Genomic DNA, 21,699 nt, shown 5'->3' with positions numbered 1-21,699 from the left:
GCTTAAAGTAGAACTATAGGCAATTTGTTCTTCTGGATTGAGAATCAGAGGGTCATAACACCTGTCAGTTTATTTGTTGCCATCTATGTCCCATTGGGGAGAATTTCCTTCACTTCCTGTCCCACAGCCAAAACAGGAAGTGTCTTGGGGACCCCCACATCACTAGGGCTAGTGTCCCCATTGGAAGATTTTCCCTCTATTCCTTTTCGGGGAACATCCCAAAGTTTGGCATTTTGTTTTTCTTTCTTCTTCAATGATGATGGTAGACTAATAGAATAAGTAAATCTCCCTAACGGGAGCACAGACAGTAATAAAAACTGACAGGTGTTCTAATCCTTCTCCATTCTATCCAAAACATTTTTTAAAAAGTTTTGGTTTTAGCTGTACTTAAAGTTTGGTCAGCTCTGCTGAAATTACTGACATTGAACCATGCACTTCCAAGACAGAATTGCGAAGAAAAATACAAAATTATTTAGAATGTTGGCAACTGTATGATTGGTGGCTGTGCTTTATTTGCTGTTTGTTGTAAACAAAATAACTAGTTATAAACTCATTTTCTGGAGGGAGCCATTTTGAAGATTGAGTTGATATCATTGTGAACTGGCCACATCACTGAACAGGCCCTAATTTACAGAGATGTTATTAGGCCAAAAATTGCAGAAAGACAAATTTATTTGTGTATTTCTCCTATTTACCACATATCTTCCTTTTGTAGATCAGGGGGAAAAAAACGAAAAATCTCACATTTTGAGAAAATAGGTGAAGATTACACCTATATAGATCATTTTAGCTATATTGGGCATGAAAATGAGCAATGGAGGCACAATAAAAATAGCCTAGATTGACATGTAACCAAAATTTAGCAAGTGGCATTAGGTAAAAACAGGGATACAATGATATATATATTATTTCAGCTGACAAGATGGCTACCACTGTGGTCTGTGTCTGACAGGTTAGCTTAAATCCATAAATATGTTCAGAGTGATTATTATTATTCCCTCTAGATGCCAATGAAACAAAATGATGAAATCCCAGATTTATCCGCCACGTCTCAGCGGTCGTGCTATCAGGCCCTTTACTGTACAAGTGAAGCGTACAGACCATTTTGCGATATTTTCTGGGACAATTGAAAATAAATACAGCTCAATCTGTTAGGAGAAAGTGCTTCCTGAGGCTTTGTTATGATATTTTCCAGTATAAGCCACAGCCACCAGTTCTGTCCTGTGGGCAGAGAGCACATCTTGGCCATGCTACTATCTCACGCAGATTTTTGCAGGCGTGTGCTGGTGACAGAGACTAACAGACTGTAAAAGATGTGTGTTTTCTCTACTTTTTCTAGCAGGAACGCAGCCCTGAAGAAAAACTGAAATAAATAGGACAGCCTTGTCATATGGTGGCACGGAGTCCAATCCTGCCTGACCTCGGGGTGTTGTTTTAGAATTAACTGCCAGAGTTAGGCGTACGGAACGTGAAATTGGAATTTACCACTTATATGTCATTTATTCTGTGTCTGCTCCATTATAAGTTCCCTTGGGTGGTATTCTTTCGGAGTGTCTGCTTTGCTGGCGATACGATGGTAATTTATGAGATGCAGACTGTAATAACAACCCAAAATGTATGAAGGGGTTAACCCTTGACCTGCAGTTAGGTACTATTCTAATGTCCTAGGGACAGTAGATATGTTTGTTAACATTTAATCAATTCTTTGAGCAAATAAAAAAAATTAAGTTTACATATGCATGACTTCAAAATCTTTAAAATATTTTTTGAAATCAGCTAATGTAATGACCTTAAATTTTGTGTTACTGCTTACCAGTTCAAATCTAGAATCAGGCTTGCAGAGGGCACAAAGGGGAGATATACAGTATATCTGCGGGCTTAGAAGGGGAGATAGCTCAGGGTGGGTCTAATAAATCACAAGTGTCACCAATAGAGATGAGCGAATCGAACCAGGCGAACCGGAATTCGAGTCGAATTTCAGGAAATATTCGATTCGCGGCGAAACCGAAATTTTGCCTACTTCGGGTGCGCGAATCGAACATTTCCCGATCAGCCGGCAAAAGTGTCCCTGCAGTGAGCTCCGCTATTTCTGACAGTTCTCTGACAGAAGGAACACATGTTTAGCGGTTGAAACATTGTATCTATTAGTTTACATTTAGGATACAGATGTTTCAACCACTGTTCATGTGAAGAAGCTGTGAGAGAACTGTCAGAAATAGAGGAACTCTGCACATACACTTTTTGCCGGCTTGGAATTATTCTTCTTTTCATCCTACTTCTTCTTCTTCTTCATCTTCATCCTCAGAAGAAGAGGATGAGGATGAAGAAGAAGAAGTAGGATGAAAAGAAGAATAATTCCAAGCCGGCAAAAAGTGTATGTGCAGAGTTCCTCTATTTCTGACAGTTCTCTCACAGCTTCTTCACATGTACAGCGGTTGAAACATCTGTATCCTAAATGGAAACTAATAGATACAATTTGTATCTATTAGTTTCCATTTAGGATACAGATGTTTCAACCGCTGTACATGTGAAGAAGCTGTGAGAGAACTGTCAGAAATAGAGGAACTCTGCACATACACTTTTTGCCGGCTTGGAATTATTCTTCTTTTCATCCTACTTCTTCTTCTTCTTCTTCTTCATCCTCATCCTCATCCTCATCCTCTTCTTCTGAGGATGAGGATGAGGATGAAGAAGAAGAAGAAGCAGTAGGATGAAAATAAGAATAATTCCAAGCCGGCAAAAAGTGTATGTGCAGAGTTCCTCTATTCTGCAGATACACTTAGAGGAGCTCTGCACATACACTTTTTGCCTGTTTGGAATTAATCTTATTTTCATCCTACTTCTTCTTCTTCTTCTTCTTCTTTATCCTCATCCTCAGAAGAAGAAGAAGAGGATGAAGAAGAAGAAGAAGAAGAAGAAGTAGGATGAAAATAAGAATAATTGCAAGCCGGCAAAAAGTGTATGTGCAGAGTTCCTCTATTCTGCAGATACACTTAGAGGAGCTCTGCAGATACACTTAGAGGAGCTCTGCACATACACTTTTTGCCGGCTTGGAATTAATCTTATTTTCATCCTACTTCTTCTTCATCCTCATCCTCAGAAGAAGAAGAAGAGGATGAGGATGAAGAAGAAGAAGTAGGATGAAAAAGAAGATGGATCCATTTATGGAAACAAATACATACAATGTTTCAACCGCTGTATGGAAGGACAGTCCCAGAACTGTCATTAATAGTCTATTTCTGACAGTTCCATGACATTCCCTCCATACAGCGGTTGAAACAGCTGTATGGAGTGAATGTCCCAGAACTGTCAGAAATAGACAGAAACTGTCACAGAACTGTCCTTCTCATCCTTCTCCTTCTTCTCATCCTTCTTCTCATCCTTCTTCTCATCCTTCTTCTCATCCTTCTTCTTCTCATCCTTCTCCTTCTTCTCATCCTTCTCCTTCTCCTTCTTCTCATCCTTCTCCTTCTCCTTCTTCTCATCCTTCTCCTTCTTCTCATCCTTCTCCTTCTCCTTCTTCTCATCCTTCTCCTTCTCCTTCTTCTCATCCTTCTCCTTCTCCTTCTTCTCATCCTTCTCCTTCTCCTTCTTCTCATCCTTCTCCTTCTCCTTCTTCTCATCCTTCTCCTTCTCCATCTTCTCATCCTTCTCCTTCTCCTTCTTCTCATCCTTCTCCTTCTCCTTCTTCTCATCCTTCTCCTTCTCCATCTTCTCATCCTTCTCCTTTTCCTTCTTCTCATCCTTCTCCTTCTGCTTCTCCTTCTCCTTCTCCTTCTTCTCATCATTCTCCTTCTTCTCATCCTTCTCCTTCTTCTCATCCTTCTCCTTCTCCTTCTTCTCATCCTTCTCCTTCTTCTCATCCTTCTCCTTCTTCTCATCCTTCTCCTTCTTCTCATCCTTCTCCTCATCCTTCTCCTTCTTCTCATCCTTCTCCTTCTCCTTCTTCTCATCCTTCTCCTTCTCCTTCTTCTCATCCTTCTCCTTCTCCATCTTCTCATCCTTCTCCTTCTCCTTCTTCTCATCCTTCTCCTTCTTCTCATCCTTCTCCTTCTCCTTCTTCTCATCCTTCTCCTTCTTCTCATCCTTCTCCTTCTCCTCATCCTTCTCCTTCTTCTCATCCTTCTCCTTCTCCTTCTTCTCATCCTTCTCCTTCTTCTCATCCTTCTCCTTCTCCTCATCCTTCTCCTTCTCCTTCTTCTCATCCTTCTCCTTCTCCTTCTTCTCATCCTTCTCCTTCTCCTTCTTCTCATCCTTCTTCTCATCCTTCTCCTTCTTCTCATCCTTCTCCTTCTCCTTCTTCTCATCCTTCTCCTTCTCCATCTTCTCATCCTTCTCCTTCTCCATCTTCTCATCCTTCTCCTTTTCCTTCTTCTCATCCTTCTCCTTCTGCTTCTCCTTCTCCTTCTCCGTCTTCTCATCCTTCTCCTTCTCATCCTTCTCCTTCTTCTCATCCTACTTCTCATCCTTCTCCTTCTTCTCATCCTTCTCCTTCTTCTCATCCTTCTCCTTCTTCTCATCCTTCTTCTCATCCTTCTCCTTCTTCTCATCCTTCTCCTTCTCCTTCTTCTCATCCTTCTCCTTCTCCTTCTTCTCATCCTTCTCCTTCTTCTCATCCTTCTCCTTCTCATCCTTCTCCTTCTCCTTCTTCTCATCCTTCTCCTTCTTCTCATCCTTCTTCTCATCCTTCTTCTCATCCTTCTCCTTCTCATCCTTCTCCTTCTTCTCATCCTTCTTCTCATCCTTCTCCTTCTCCTTCTTCTCATCCTTCTCCTTCTCCTTCTTCTCATCCTTCTCCTTCTCATCCTTCTCTTTCTTCTCATCCTTCTCCTTCTTCTCATCCTTCTCCTTCTTCTCATCCTTCTTCTCATCCTTCTCCTTCTCCTTCTTCTCATCCTTCTCCTTCTTCTCATCCTTCTCCTTCTCCTTCTTCTCATCCTTCTCCTTCTTCTCATCCTTCTCCTTCTCCTTCTCTTTCCTCATCTCCAAGGGCATTTAAATTAAAGGTACAGTGTTCTGCACTAATTTAAAGGCTCTCTGAAGCCTAGAAACCCTTTTTATAAGTCATCTTCGTAGCGAAGAAATTCGCATCGAATCGAATTTCACACTGGAATTCGCCGAATCAGCCAAATCGAATTTTTGAGAAATTCGCTCATCTCTAGTCACCAACACACCCAAAATGCTCCCGGTGGGCTTTTATTTGTCACAAAAACACTTGAAAAGTTTCTAAACCATTAATGAGCCTCCTTAGGCAACATTGATACTGATCTGATAAGGTGACCCATTGATGACCCAGAGCATTATATGCCTTTGTGTAACACATCAGAGCTTGTGATCAGCGTTTTTAGTGTGCTAGTGATACATTTACCATTTCATTTACTGAATCTGACAAAAACAGCACTATCCATTGATAAGTCTCTTCAGCAAGGTTCACCAGTGTTCCGTGGAATCCTAGGGTTCCACCAGAAGTTCCTTGGGGTTCCTTCAGCAATAAGCAATTTCTTTCTCTCAGATGAGTAACCATGAACACCAATGATATTTTTAGGTATCTGTAAGGGAATAATTCTTCCTACTGACCAAATATGTAAGGAGCATTCTTTCCACTGATCATCACATTAATGCACTGTAAGCTATACATATAATAGTTATTAACAGGAGTTCCATGAAGCCAAAAATTATTTCAAAGCGCCCTGCATGTTAAAAAGGTTGAAAAGGACTTCTCTACAGTGTCAACTCAAAATGTCTCTATACCACATAAAGCACACCAGGTATTGCCAAAAAGTATTGGGACGCCTGCTTTTATACACACATGAACTTTAATGGCATCCCAGTCTTAGTCCGTAGGGTTCAATGCTGAGTTGGCCCATCCTTTACAGCTATAACAGCTTCAACTCTTCTGGGAAGGCTGTCCACAAGGCTTAGGAGTGTGTCTATGGGAATGTTTGACCATTCTTCCAGAAGCGCATTTGTGAGGTCAGGCAGTGATGTTGGACGAGAAGGCCTGGCTCGCAGTCTCCACTCTAATTCATTCTAAAGATGTTCTCTCGGTTTGAGGTCAGGACTCTGTGCAGGCCAGTCAAGTTCCTCCACCCCAAACTCGCTCATCCATGTCTTTATGGACCTTGCTTTGTGCACTGGTGCGCAGTCATGTTGGAACAGGAAGGTTCCATCCCCAAACTGTTCCCACAAAGTTGGGAGCATGAAATTGCTCAAAATGTCTTGGTATGCTGAAACCTTAAGAGTTCCCTTCACTGGAACTAAGAGACCAAGCCCAACCCTGGAAAAATAACCCCACACCATAATCCCCCCTCCACCAAACTTCACACTTGGTACAATGCAGTCAGGCAAGTACTGTTCTCCTGGCAACTGCTAAACCCAAACATGTCCCTTGGATTGCCAGACAGAGAAGTGTGATTTTTCAATCCAGAGAATATGCCTCCACTGCTCTAGAGTCCAGTCGTTGCGTGCTTTACACCATTGCATCTGACGTTTTGCATTGAACTTGGTGAAGTAATGCTCAGATGCAGCTGCTCAGCCATGGAAACCCATTCTGTGAAGCTCTCCACACACTGTTGTGCTAATCTAAAGGCCACATGAAGTTTGGAGGTCTTTAGCTAATGACTTTGCAGATAGTTGGTGACTTCTGCGCACTGTGCATTTTAGCATGCGCTGACCCTGCTCTGTCATTTTATGTGGCCTACAACTTCATGGCTGAGTTGCTGTTGTTTCCTGTTGCTGCCACTTTGTTATAATACCACTAACAGTTGACCGTGGAAATTTAGTAGCAAGGAAATTTCACGGATGTACTTATTTCACACTTGGCAACCTATCACGCACGGTACCATGCTTGAATTCACTGAGCTCCTGAGAGCGACCCATTCTTTCACAAATGTTTGTAGAAGCAGTCTGCATGCCTAGGCGCTTGATTGTATATACCTGTGGCCATGGAGGTGATTGGAACACCTGAATTGGGAAACCCCAAGAGGTGTCCCAATACTTTTGTCAATATAGTGTATATTGAACTCAGGGTAGGTGACGCCAGTGTAATGATGCTCATTACAGTGCAAAGAACAGAAGTCGGAACAATAGAAATGTGTTTACTGAACTGAATATTCGAAATACATAGTTACATAGTATGGCTGAATAAAGGCATCAATCCATCCAGTTCAACCTGTGTGGGTGTTTGGGTGCATGTTCATGTTTCTGCCATTCCCACATACCTTTTATATTGTGTTTGCTAAGATGCTCATATAACAGTATTTAAAAACTATCAACACTTCCAGCTGACACCACCGATTGTGGAAGGGAGTTCTACATCCTTTCTCCTCTGACAGTAACATAACCCCTACACAGTTTAAGGTTGAACCGCTCCTCCTCTAATTTCATTGAGTGGCCACATGGCTTATTAAGCTCCCTGTGACTAAATACCTTCCTCCTTATGCTAGAATAATCATTGAGGTATTTGTATATTTCTATCATATCTCCTCTCAAGCATCTTTTCTCCAGGATGAATGTTTAATGCTTGTAGTCATTCCTCTAAACCGAGGTCCTCCAGTCCCCTTATTAGGTTTGTTGGCCTTCCCTGGACTCTCCTCAGTTCCAGCACATCCCTTCTGAGGACTGGTGACCAGAACTGAACAGCATACTCAAGATGTGTCCAAACCAGAGTACACCTGTCAGAACAGGGGAGATTTACTAAAACTGGTGCACACAGAACCTGGTACAGAAGTGCCTAGTAACCAATCAGCTCCTAACTTCAGCTTGTTCAATTAGGCTTTGACAATAAAACCTAGAAGCTGTTTTGTTATCATGCATATCTGTACCAGATTCTGTGTGCACCAGTTTTAGTAAATCTCCCCAATATGTATGCTGACTATGCTTTGGCATCAGTTGAACTTACCTGGATGGATGACATTATTAAGAGGGTGCAGGAGTGGGATATCCGGAAGCACTATTACTTTGCTCTGACTATTTTAATTCTGGATTAATATATTTTCATAAATGGAACATCAATTGTTCTTTGACTATGACAGCATGAAAGGTCCCAGTTTGACTCCTCTGCACTCTTATTCCTGGGCTTTGTGGGTTTTATATTTTAGTTATGCTTCTGTCTTCATGTCATATGGTCAAATGAGCATCTCCCTCCATACGTCAGCCAAATGCTCTTTCCTTCTCTTGACATAACCTATACTCCACCGTGTGTAACTTATTCTCTTCTCTATGTGTGTGAATCCAGAAGGTCAGGTGGTGAGTACAAAGGAACGAGCCCTCTTTACACTTCATATATCAATGACAAGTAGAGAAGACTAGAAAGAAATATGTTCTCATTTTCAAACTGCTGCTTTTGTTAATTGTTCTACTGATATATGAAGTTGCCTGTATTAATGGCATTGGCTTCCAGGCTCAGAGCAAGGTAATGCTTTAATAGTTTTATTCTGCTTTCAGAAATATTTTGTAGTTATTATAAAATTATGATACCATTTTAAACTAAACGTATTACTTTTCACTTCTTGGCTCTTTCTGAATCATTTGTTTTGCAATATTTTCAGACCTTTTTCTTTGTTAGGGTTTATGTACATAGGCTTTTACAGGCAATGGCAAATGTATAGCATAATTTCTTGGCCCTTGCCACAACTGGGGATCTGCAAATGCCATGTACCGCCTGCCATACAAGTGAATGGCTGTACGTGGGCATGCTGTTGTGGACACTGATACTTCTTTGCGGTTACCCACCCATGTGTGTCCAACATACTTTCCAAACATGAAACTTTCTAACTAATATTTTTTTTCAACTGAGTTTGACCTATAGTTCTTCAGACAGAAAAGTGATGACTGGAGAGCTCTAACGCCATGCAAAGAGCAAGGTTCCTTCTCTACAGCAGGCTGACATTGAACAGGATTTTTTTTTTGCTGTGGCTGCTTTCGAAAATAATTGTCTGTAAGACTTTGAACATGTTTTGTTTTGACCTGGACTGTATTTATCAGACTTAAACTGAAAGTTCTGATTGGTTTTAAAGCATACATTTCACTTACTTTACTGGTTTTGTCAAGGTCATCCCCAATTTGAATAATTCCAGGCTAAGCTGGTCATGAATATTAATTAGGGATGGGCGAATCTTCACCAGTTAAATTTGCACATGGTTCAGCAAATCCTATTTGACATTCAGCAAACCTGTACTTAGCAGTGACTCCCACTAAAGTCTATGAAGGGCAAATCTTTTTATTAAATTCTGTTCATTTTTAAAGCTAATAAGCATGGAAGGTGGGCACTGCCATGGGGGACATATACTAATACAACAAGGACAACATTTAAAAAAAAAAACACAAATTCTAAAATGCTTGGGAATCCCTTAAAGCTGCACATTGTGTTGCAGAACAGTACGATTTGTATATGCAGCCTCAATGTCAGCCTATGTTGGCACTTTAACAATTAGCTTGGCTTACATAGAGCAGCAGCACCCCAATTTTATTCATTTCAAGTTTGGGAAAAACAGGCTGACAGCAGGATATCTGTAGTGAAGGAGAATTAGCTGAAATATGCTAGAAAAAAAGCATATAGGATGGTGTTTTACTACACAAATTATAAGACTGCAGGTGACATAGCAATGCAAAATTGGCCAGCAGCTGGACAGTTATCAGGGATAGAAGGCCTAACTGGTGTGTGCTTAACTTTTATTTTATCTATTGAGATAGGGTTGCAGAGAATTGGAGTGATATAATACAAGGTTGTTAATGTGCACACTGTTCTTGCATTTTTTCTTTGAAATGACACAGTCAGCTCCAAGAAAAGATTATCACTAAAACGTAAATCCTAAGTTCTGAGCATATCAAACATAAAAAAGGGCCATATCAACAGAAAATAGAAATGAAAAACAAAACAAAATAAATGAAGACCCAAAATACCAAGCCATGAAACAGTGTACCCTATCAATATGCAATAAAAACCAACGAATCCCAGAGTAAATGAAGACCCCCCCCCCAAAAAAAACCCCAAAACAATGAATCGGGAAATCTTGCTGATTAAAGCAGTTTAACTGAAAATAAAAGTCATATCAACATAAAATAATAAAAATTATACCCCCGAAATAAATCCTCCTGAAACAAGACCATTTTTAGGGAAGCCTTGTAGCAAAAAAGAATGTTTGCCCAAGACAGCACTGCAGCTGAAAGTAACTGTTGAGCTCAACCACAACTACAATTAAAATAGAAGTATGGTGAAAGCTTTTTTTGCCATGTTTCTCTTGTTGGTGACAGGAGAGTACTTACTTGTGCTCTCCAGGGACCCAGAATCAGCTGACAAAGGGCTAAAGCCTGCTGTCAGCTTAGGTCACAGAGCAGCTCCAGGCTCTGGACGGATCCTGACTACATTGTTGGGATCCACCCAGGTGCTTGATCGACAGCTGGCTCAGCCTCTCAGCATGCCACTGAGAGCCTGAGCCACCCACTCTGACCCCTTCCCAGCCCCGCACTACAGTAAGCACTGGAGGGGCAGAGCAGAGAGCAGTGAATGACAGTCAATGCTCTCTGCTCCTGGAAGACCAAGAACTGAACATTCATCAATGATGTGATTGCTGAGTTCTCTGTCTTAGAGCAGGCGGGGGACAGCTGCAGCATGATGCCGATGCTGCAGCAAAGTGGCGAGTATGTATGTTTGCTTATTTCCATCCTTATACGTCTCCTGTACAAAAATTTGCCAGGACCTCAAACCTATAGTAGCAGCAAACCCAAACCTCATTCCTGTTTATGATCCCAGATTCCACTGTTACCTCTAATATATTTTCTTTCTTACCAACAGATAGTTCCTTGTTCTCTGGCGAATCTTTATAGGATACAGATATAAAAGTGGTTGTACACCTCAATTCTGTGTTATTTTATTCTAGCTTTCAAATGACTCTTGATTAAACACAAACAACAATATATCCATTTCTCAGACAATTGTAAATGTATTAAAAGAAAAATGTCCATCTTGAGCCAAACAATGACTTTCATTGCTTTTTCTTACTATGCTTTATATATTTAATATGCTTTCCTGTTGGTAAGGTTGAAAATTACTGTCTGTAAAAATGGAAAAAAGAAATGTCAACTGCACAGTGTAGAGTTCATACCATATAAAATAAAAAAAACATTTCTTTTTGCTTTATGCTTGCATAGCTACATACATATGATATGTGACATGAAACAAGAGGCAACTTGCTGTGCCACAAGCTCTCAGCAGGCATATACCTCCCACTTACTTTCTCTACTGGTGTCAGCATGATCTTTGTGGGTCTAGGCAGCTGAAATAAAGCCTGCTCCCATTGCAATTATTGGTACAAATACTACACCATGGGCTTGCCTCAACCTTTGTGTGGTATGATATGAAGATAGATTCATGTTCAGCAGAATGCACTACAGCAGCACCTTAGCCAGGGAAGGACAAATCCCTGTTATGAATTCACAATGGCAATTGAAAAAAGTTCCCTAGCAATCAGGAGAATAATAGCTAAGAGAAGATGGTTCAGTTGCTAAAGATAGGAGGACTATGAGAAGTTCTGCACTGAGCATAGGCCACAATGGATAGGTCTTTACTGAGTATGGGGCACTATGAGGGCCCAAAAAGCATAGAGCCACTATGGGAAGGTACGAACGAAGCACGGGGGGGCGCTGAGTGGAGGCCAGTACTGAGCATGGAGGCATTGACTGGAGGTCTGAATTGAGCTCAGAGGCACTAGGATGAGATCAGTGCTAAGCATAAGAGTGCTATGGGGGTGCATTCTGATAAAGGGAGACTATAAGGGGCACTATGGAGCAAAGGTGCACTATGGGGAGGTCAGTAATGAGCACATAATTACTATGGGGAGGTCTATATTGAGCACAGGGGCACTATGCAGGACGTATCTGAGCATAGGAGTACTGTAAGGAGGTTAGTACTGGGCATAGGGACCCTTTGGAAAAGATTTACTAAAACTGGTGCACTCAGAATCTGGCCAATCAGCCTCTAACTTCAGCTTGTTCAATTAAGCTTGTGCAATCAAGTTTTCGTAAATAATGTATGGCAGCAATGAACATGTTGGGCAGTAATAAGCATTGGGGCATTGAAAAGTTACTCTTTGAACCGACTCCTACATTTTGGGAAGAATCAACCAGGCCTGGTCTAAAAACATTTTCTATTGGTTCATTTCTTAAAGTACTACTGAATCCAGGATCCTGCATTCACTATATCTGGTCTCCCACAGTACACAGAACATGGAAGTGCAATTATTTTAGCAAATATAAACTACTAAATACCTTTTCTCATCAGCAGTTGCAGCAGTCTTGTGACGTCTATCAGTGTCCAGCTGAGCACTGGTTAAAGCTTGTAGGAGGAGTTTTCATTCTGATGTAGGAGGATGCAGTACCCGTGACCTCTATCTTGATAGTGCTTATTGACCCTGTGCTGATCCCATGCACTCTCTTAAGAAAAAAAAACTCTCTAGCAATACACACCAAACTGAGCATGGAGTCAGGGGATAAGAGGGGGGCACTGGAAGAAGGGGAGGATCAGAGAAGTCAGGATTAAAGAGCCTTTCTACATGGTGCAGAGGATTAACCCCTTAGGTTCCACAGTGAGTATAACAAGCATTCTTTACTACATATATAGACTGATTTTTACTGTTGTGGGTTTAGTAACACTTTAAGTTCTCTTTTCATCCTGATCTGTTCTTCTGGAAATTACTCATCTTCTCTTTTCATTCTTAATTTTCTAATCTGCTAAAGAGCCAGCTTGTCTTCTGGTCCCTTGTTTCTGCCACCAGACTGGACCTGCTGCCAATTTCCACAATTTTCTCTGAGTTCAGTTTGTTGTGTAGATTGGAGTAAACTAGAGCAGTATATAACATTCAAATGTGTTCATATTGCCAACAACTTCATATTGGCATTCTGGAAAGTATCATTATAATTAAAGTTTTCGGTTCCATTTTTAAAATTTTCTCCAGAAATATGATGATATAATGAATTAAAGTTGTATTTTATACTGTTTTCTTACAGTCCAGCACATCTTTCAACCGAGACACCATGAAGGCTGGAACTGGTAGAAGGTTTTTAGGAGGTCTTTTGGATGATTCTTCATATTGTTACACCCTGGAAGTGTCCTTCTATAGCTATCTATTGGGAGGAACTAATACCACAATACCCTACACAGAAGAAACTTGTATCCTTTCATATCATTCTGAGCTATGTAAGCTTTGTTAGACCTGAGAAGAAATAACTCAAGGTATGTGCTATCTGTAAACTTATTTTATATCCATTTTTTTGCAAGCCTGGACTTTTGGTGCATGTAATGGACAGAACCAATTAATTCAGACCATATCTTCCTGCTGCAGATGTTGCTTTATACATCTTGAGTATTGTACATTTTTAAATACTTAGCACTGTAATGTCCATCCTACAGCTGAGGGGGTACAAGTGATCAAGATATGGACAAAAATGACATCTATCTGCTGTTGGTTAGTTGTGAAGTGTATGACATTACTGCACTTGACTGTTACTGTAATGCCAAATTCTGCTTACTTCTAAAAGTGACATTATGGGTCACAGGACACTGCTGCAAGAGGCACCATATTGCTTGTTACCACACATTCAGAGCTATTCTAGTACTGTAGTCATATATGCAGTTCAATTTTAGGCACCAATTCACAAAAAGAACTTTAGGGAACTGGCGAAAGTACAGAGAAGGGCAACCAAACTGATAAGAGGCATGGAGGAGCTCAGCTATGAGGAAAGATTAGAGGAACTGAATTTATTCTCTCTTGAGAAGAGGAGATTAAGGGGGGATATGATCACCATGTATAATACATAAGGGGGAGATATGATCTCCATGTAAAATACATAAGGGGGATATGATCTCCATGTATAATACATAAGGGGGCATATGATCTCCATGTATAGTACATAAGGGGGATATGATCTCCATGTATAATACATAAGGGGGATATGATCTCCATGTATAATACATAAGGGGGGATATGATCACCATGTATAATACATAAGGGGGCATATGATCTCCATGTATAGTACATAAGGGGGATATGATCTCCATGTATAATACATAAGGGGGGATATGATCTCCATGTATAATACATAAGGGGGCATATGATCTCCATGTATAGTACATAAGGGGGATATGATCTCCATGTATAATACATAAGGGGGGATATGATCTCCATGTATAATACATAAGGGGGAGATATGATCTCCATGTATAATACATAAGGGGGATGTGATCTCCATGTATAATACATAAGGGGGATATGATCTCCATGTATAATACATAAGGGGGCATATGATCTCCATGTATAGTACATAAGGGGGATATGATCACCATGTATAATACATAAGGGGGGATATGATCTCCATGTATAATACATAAGGGGGGATATGATCTCCATGTGTAATACATAAGGGGGGATATGATCTCCAAGTATATATACATCAGTGGTTCATATAGTGAATTCGGTGTAGAGTTATTCACCATGAGGTCATCACAGGACAAGGGGGCTCTCTTTACGTCTGGAGGAAAAGAGATTTAATCGCCAAACACGCAAAGGTTTCTTCACAGTGAGAGCTGTGAAAATGTGGAATAGACTCCCTCAAGAGTTGGTTCTGGCCAGCTCAGTGGATAGCTTTAAAAAAGGCCTGGATTCTTTCTTGGATACACAGAATATAACTGGTTACTGTGGGTATAGGATTATATTTTTTTTTTTTTATGGTTGAACTGGATGGACTTTTGTCTTTTTTCAGCCAGACTAACTATGTAACTATGTATAAGTTACCTATTTGCTTTGTGTGTAAGTTTCAATATCATAAGGCACCATACAATTCAGGATTGCAGCAACCTATTGAGAGGCTCCCCTGCTCATAATATACCTCAGCGCCAACGTTGCTTATGCGTAGGTTTTTTCAGCAATTTTCTGAAACAGGAAAGGCACTGATCAGCACTTGTTGGGGGTTATTCTAGCTTTCAAGGGATAGGTTTGTTTGTGAGAGATAGTGACAGGTTTACTTAAAGTGATTGTAAAAGCTGGGTTTTCCAAAATTAAAATAATAAATGTTATACTTACCTGCTCTGTACAATGGTTTTGCACAGTATAACACCAACCTCCTCCACTGGGGTTCTCCATAGCAAGCCCCTTCCTGGCAGGGTGCACTTGCAGTCTCGCACCATTGACACATACAGCATGGCTTGGCCCCACCCTCTGCTCCCTGCTCACAGCATTTGATTGACAGCATCGAGAACCAAGGACTCCTACTGCTGCTTGAATCCCTGTGAGAAGAGCCAGGACAGTGCTGGATTGCTGACAGCTTCTTTGATAACCCCTCCTCTACACTTCCTTTACAGTTACCTTGCCTGCACTCCCCACCGCCCTGTTCACCTGCAGAAGCCCTGGATAAAAAATCTGGTGTTAGCTCTCTGTTGTTCTGTTTTGAAGCTTACACAGGGCTATAATTTTCCTGCCTCCCCCACCTGATCAGAACAACATGCACAAGCCTGGCAATGGGCTGCTCAGACTCCAAGCACTATATCATAGGAGGAAGGAGAGAAGGTCACATTCTTTACCTGGAAGTACTAGGTGGGCTCTAGCAGATAAATGGAGCATTAGAGGAGTATAGAAAAAGTGAGCAACAGCGGGAGGTGGGGAGTGTCTTATTAAAGCAGTTGTAAAGGCTCACACCTTCTGTGTGCAGCAGTGCCCCCATCCACCTCAATACTTACCTGAGCCCCATCGAGATTCAGCGATGTGCATGACAGCTTCGGCTGTTCCAGGTCTCTGCCTCCTCATTGTTTGAGACAACAAACGGGAGCCATCGGCTCCTGCTGCTGTCAATCACAGCCAGTCAGCCAATGAGGAAAGAGAGAGGATGAGGCCAAGCAGTGGCTCCATGTGTGATTGGATGGAACAGCGGGTGCCCCCTTAGCAAGCTGCTTGCTATGGGGACACCCAACAGAAAGGAGGAGCTAGGAGAGCCTGTGGGGGACCCAAGAAGAGGAGGATCCAGCCTGCTCTGTGCAAAATAATTACACAAAGCAGGTAAGTATAGACATGTTTGTTATTAAAAAAGAAAAACAGGACCTTTAGTATTGCTTTAAGGAAATTGGTCACTTTGACCCAAATAAGCAAAGTGACAGGTTTACTTTAAACTCACTGATATATAAAAAACTAATTAAACTCTAAGGAGTACTTATGCCATTTAAACATATACAGTATAAAATGTAATATACTATAGATTAAGCATATATTATACCTTCATGAAATGCACAAGCAATTGTGATGTATCATTTTATTAAAATTACAGTTGGTCACATGGTGTACAGGAATATTCTTGCATTCCTTGGGGCAAGTTGCAGATGTATTCTGTAATCTCCAGTTAATTAGTTAGTTCCAGTGAATCTTGATCCTTTACCATATTATAAAAAAATGTTTGCCTAACTTCAGCCAACTTTACCACATGTGTAAAAGTAGAGAGGTCTGTAATATTTCTAACAAACTCAAATCACACATTTTAGGATTTAAGCAATCTCCCATGTAGCAAATCTATTTTCTGCAGGCTTAGAAACTGACCTCAAGTATACTACAGCTTGCCTGTTTCATCCAGTTTCTAATAAAATACTCTGTTTAGATCAGATCACCGTATCCAAGACGCCACAGTTCAGCAATCCAAAGCCAACTCAACTGTCCGACTCATTTAAACTTCATTATTAGATTCTATTAAACTTCCCAACAAATGTGCATAAGCAATGACAGCAACCTGTGCTACACATTCTATTAAAGTACTGATGCAAAATATTTATACATGGGTTTGGCAACCATCTTAATGTAGGGTGTATATGAGCCTTCGAGATAGTTCTTTTTTTTTCCACATCACTTCCAACCTGTGAGGGATCAACTAGGCTTATGCAGATCAAGGTTTATCTGGTTTGGTTTATCCATTGCAGTCGCCCTCAGCCAGAGAGCAGAAGCTATGCTAGAGATCAGCAAGATTATTGGAAATGTGGATTATGGAGGTATCAATTCCATAGGTTAAAAATGACCCTGCTTTGCAAAGATCAGCAAATAAATCACAGGTGTTAGATAGACTGGCATAGGAAAATCTCCTTCCTGAGAGGCAAGAAGTGAGGTGTTTACTACGCGGTTTATAAGTAAAGAGACACTTTTTTTTCTTGCTGCCTTAATTATTTCTCTGAAAGCTTTTGACACTAGTCATTTCACTAAAGTACAAACCACAGGTGGGAAAACGTCAGGCAATGCTTCCTAGGAAATGTAAGCAAATAACTTCTATAAAAGGTGAAATTTCATCTTACATTGCTCTTCTGTAAATGAATACCTGTGATTGGAGAAGTCACTTACTGGCCTAGTGTACAAAACTGGCTGTAGAAGACCTGGCTAAAGTTGAGTTGATAAGAGGGCTTCCCTTACACCTCTTGTCCTGTTTCCCCTGGGGTCAATTACATGGTATAACAGGACAGAGTGGCATAGGTATGTTATAACAGGACAGAGTGGAATAACAGATATGACAGAGTATCACACACCTGGTGCTGGAGGCCGGTGGAAAGAGGGCTTCCCTTGCAGCTAAGTTCCAGACTCCCCTGGTGATGGGACAGAAGGAGTCAGGCCCAAAGTAGCATGGGTCGCCGGCAGGAGTGCTTGTAGAGATGATCTGACTGAGGATGCTTGGCAGGAGCACAGCTGATTCACTGGAATGTTGTCTGCAGACAGGTGGTGCCTGTGAGAGATAGTAGGCCTTCAGAGTAGCAGAAGACATCAGAGTAGTCGGTTCGGAGCCAGGGTCAGATGCCAGGTGGGTATTAGAGCAGACGTAGTCCGATGGATAGCCGGGGTCATACACAGGAGAGCAAGTGAGAATATCTGTTAGCCAAGCCGAGGTCAGTTCAAGAGACAGGCAAGTACCATTCTCCTGGCAACCATTAAACCCAGACACGTCCATTGGATTGCCAGAGAGAGAAGCGTATTAGTCACTCCACTGCTCTAGAGTCCAGTGGTGGCATGCTTTACAGGATTGCATCTGACGCTCTGCATTGCACTTGGTGATGTAAGGCTTGGATGTAGCTGTTCAGACATGGAAACCCATTCCATGAACCTCTCTATGAACTGTTGTTGTGCTAATCTGAAGGCCACATTAAGTTTGAAGGTCTTTAGCTTTTGAATCTACAGACAGTTGGTGATTTCTGTGTACTGTGAGTTTCAGCATACGCTTACCCTGCTCTGTCATTTATGTGGCAATTGCTGTTTCTCCCAGTTGCTTCCACCTTGTTATAATACCACTAACAGTTGCCCGTGGAATATTTAGTAGCAAAGAAATTTCCTGGATGGACTTAATGCACAGTTGGCAACCTGAGAGTGACCCATTCTTTCACAAATGTTTGTAGAACCAGTCTGCATGCCTAGGTACTTGATTGTATACACCTGTGGCCATGGAGGTGATTGGAACACCTGAATCCAATGATTCAAGGGTGTCACAATACGTTTGGCAATATAGTGTATCTGATACCTATGTTACATAGAATATGAAATTGTCATATGTGCCCCATAGGGAAGATTTCTCATCACTTCCTGTCCCAGAAACCCAGCTGGAAGAAAGAGGAAATCTCCTATCCCTTCCTAGACAGTTGTCAAGAGAGTAGGTTTACTTGTGGGAAAGTTCTACATCACCCCCTGTTGCTGTGACAATAAAAAAAATTGATTTCCCATTTCTTACCAGAGACATATGATCACCAGGACCAATAGATATGTCAAACAAATGACTGATCACTCATTATTCAGTTTTTTAAAGTGTAAATACACCTTTTTTAGTCAAGTAAATATGAAATGTTGCAAATTATCATTTTCATGCAGTTTTCCAGAAGGTGGAGCTCTAGTCTTCTTTTTACATTCTGCCGGTTAGTTTTCAGCTGTGCTAAAAGAATCCAGATGTTTACAGAACTCCAGTTAGTCATCAGAGAAGTGATTCTTCCTTTATCAGATGGGTAAACTGGACAGAAGGAGCTGCAAAACATGCTGCACAGTTGTGCTATGTCTTTAGATAACCCTTATTGCTCTGAGAACCCTTAGTCATGTTTAATGTTTAAACAATGCTGAAACAAAGCTTTTATACCGCTAGTGCAAAATCAGACATACAAAAACAGTTTAACCTCTTGCCCACCTCAAACCATATATACTATATGCGACAGCAAGGACAGTGGGCTTTAATGCACATTCACCACACATATGTGTCAATGGTGGCCTGAGGTTGTGTGCTGAGCAGCATGTAGGCAGGTGCAGTCTGCTCTCCCCACTGCAGGTGGCACTTGGCCGAAGAGGTACTGCTGCCTGGAGAGGAAGTCAGGAGAAACATATTTTCTCTAAGGTTTCCTGAGCCCTAAAGACAGCTTTCCAGTTGGCTATGCTGCATCCAAGTGACTCCTGGTGGCCATCTTGGGTCAGCAGAGCCTGCCCCCAGGTTTTGGCACACATTTGTGAAGTGGACAGAGTAGAGAAAGAGCACCCGTCTGTCAGGGAAAGTGATCAGCATCAGGGAAAGGTTCCAGATGATAAGGGACAGGCTAGGTACACACAATCCTGCATGTAAGCCTCCCCATTGGGACAGGACTGGCCAAGCCGAATTCTGCCCTCTCAAGACAGATGCTGTTGGTGCATCTTTAACTGCTGCATCTCTACATTGACCAGAACTGTGAGTGTTTACCTGGAGTGGCGCTCTCCTGCTGAGGATGTTTGTAATTGGACATTCTCTACAATACAAGTGTTGAATTATCTGCAGCCAGGCTCTGCATAATTACTGCCACCGCACCACACTGCACCTACCCACAAGCACTCTCAGCACACCATCACAGACAGATCTGGGTCACAGCTTCTGATTGGGAGCCAGCAACATGGGCTCTCAGTCATGTGATCACTGTGAGAGCCAATCAGGGTGGTCATATAATAGAAAAGCCACACCTCCTTTTTAGCATTACCTCCTTAGCGGTAATCCCGAGTGTAGCTCGGGGTAAAATTTCTATACCAAGAGCGGTAACCCCGAGCTACACTCGGGCTTACCATGCGGCGTTGCTCAGGGGGTCCCTGCAGCACTTACCTTGTTCTTTGCTCCCGCGATGTGTCCCCTGCAGCGTCCCCGGCCATCTCCTCCGGCCGATGCCGGCATCCGGCTTCCGTGTTTCGGTCCCTGTGACGTTGGGACGTACGGGTGGGAAATTTGAAATTTTTAAAAAATTTCATTTTTGCTGTCATTGCTGTTTTCAATGCATTTCACATATATTTTGTCCCTACTGCTTTGTCCTGTGCCCTGCCTGCATTTTGAATGTTCTTTCTGCCTGGAAACTCAGAAAAGTCCATGGCGTCCAAAAAGCATCCCTTTACGTCAAAAGCGGTTTTAGAACAGCGATAGTAAATCAGAACCACTTGCAGAATTGAGTGATAATGATTCGTGGGGAAATTCATCATCAGACACTGAAAACGATTTTGCGACTTTGCTCAGCGATGTGCGAATTTGCCTCTGTATTTCAAATTTCAGTGTTTTTGGTTTGATTATATTATTGAATTAAATTTATTATTATTCTTATTATATTATTATTTTTTATGATTATTTATCAAATTATAATTTATGATTTCGTGTTTCAAATTTTATCCTACCCGGGATGTTTAATAGACTCTTGTTCGTACAGATTTCAGTGAGTTATTCCTAAAAATTACAGCCTACAATAAAAAACTACATATTTCCATGCAACAAAAATGGTACCGCTTTCAGCACAAAAAATCGGAAAGAATCATACCGCCGAGGAGGTTAAAGGCCATTTAAAGGGCCATCAGGAAGCAGTGTTAAAGGAGTTAAAGACTAACAACCCAAAACCTTTACAGTTATAAAGGTTTTATAACCAGCTAGTATAAATTGGGGCATAAAGTGCTACCAGCAGAGATATAGTTACAGTATATCATTAAACCCGTTAGACTCCATCTATAAATAAAATGTGTGGAGTTCTGCTTTAAGTAAGAATTTATAGATGAATGCTTGAAAACACGGTCTATCCAGTACAGAGAAACATGCTAAAGCTTTGCCAGGCAGCACCACTTTGGCACAAGGTAATGAAGGGTTAAACTGCTGCTAGCAAAATCCAGACCACGCAGTTCAGACGACAATTTAGTCTTCCCTGTTTGGCATACATGGAAATTGTGTTATCAAACGTTCTGTCTGTTCCTGTCAGGCTTACAGCGATCGCTTCAAACAATTTAATGTTGCTGAAAGCCTACAGTTACAAATTACAGACTTTTAAAGTTATTTTGCAGCGATAATGCTATCAACCTTTAATATGGTTTTCCAAAAGGCACAGCGACGATAATGACACCCGGTATCACTAAAAGTGGAAGCCATGTATTCGAATCTCCTGCTTTTGTTGCTGTATTGATATTTATATTTTCAGTCATAATGTCTCCAGTGTTCACTTAGATGCGCAGTGCAATCTCCAGATGACAGGCTATGACTGTGAGGATTACCGGAGCCACAAGGGATTCTGGGAGACTGAAACAGAAATCTACAATTTACTGCTAGCTGGTACATATATAATTTTCTTCTCTTCGTAACAGTACTCTACACTAGCATTTCAAAGCGTAAGTGCACCCAAAACCTGATTCCAAAAAATTGCTGTTTCTATTATTCCAGCTGCCACGAGTG

At 41.3% G+C, this 21,699-nt stretch overlaps 1 protein-coding gene across 2 annotated transcripts in view; it reads left to right on the top strand.

Annotated features, from left to right (window-relative positions):
- The window catches only part of LOC149456841 (cytosolic carboxypeptidase 6-like), a 2,243,892-nt gene that overhangs the window by 2,045,695 nt on the left and 176,498 nt on the right, over positions 1-21,699 (top strand). For both annotated transcript variants that reach the window (XM_089684448.1, XM_089684447.1), the window contains exon 11: positions 13,006-13,168. In XM_089684448.1, coding sequence (XP_089540574.1) covers positions 13,006-13,168 — 163 coding nt within the window. The remainder of the gene's footprint in view (positions 1-13,005; positions 13,169-21,699) is intronic.

This window comes from Staurois parvus, unplaced genomic scaffold, assembly GCF_062004578.1.
Source record: "Staurois parvus isolate SC_StPar_1 unplaced genomic scaffold, SC_StPar_1.0 ptg000347l, whole genome shotgun sequence".
Taxonomy (NCBI): domain Eukaryota; kingdom Metazoa; phylum Chordata; class Amphibia; order Anura; family Ranidae; genus Staurois; species Staurois parvus.
Note: the sequence above shows the minus strand (reverse complement) of the source record. Positions and strands in the feature narration are given on the sequence as shown.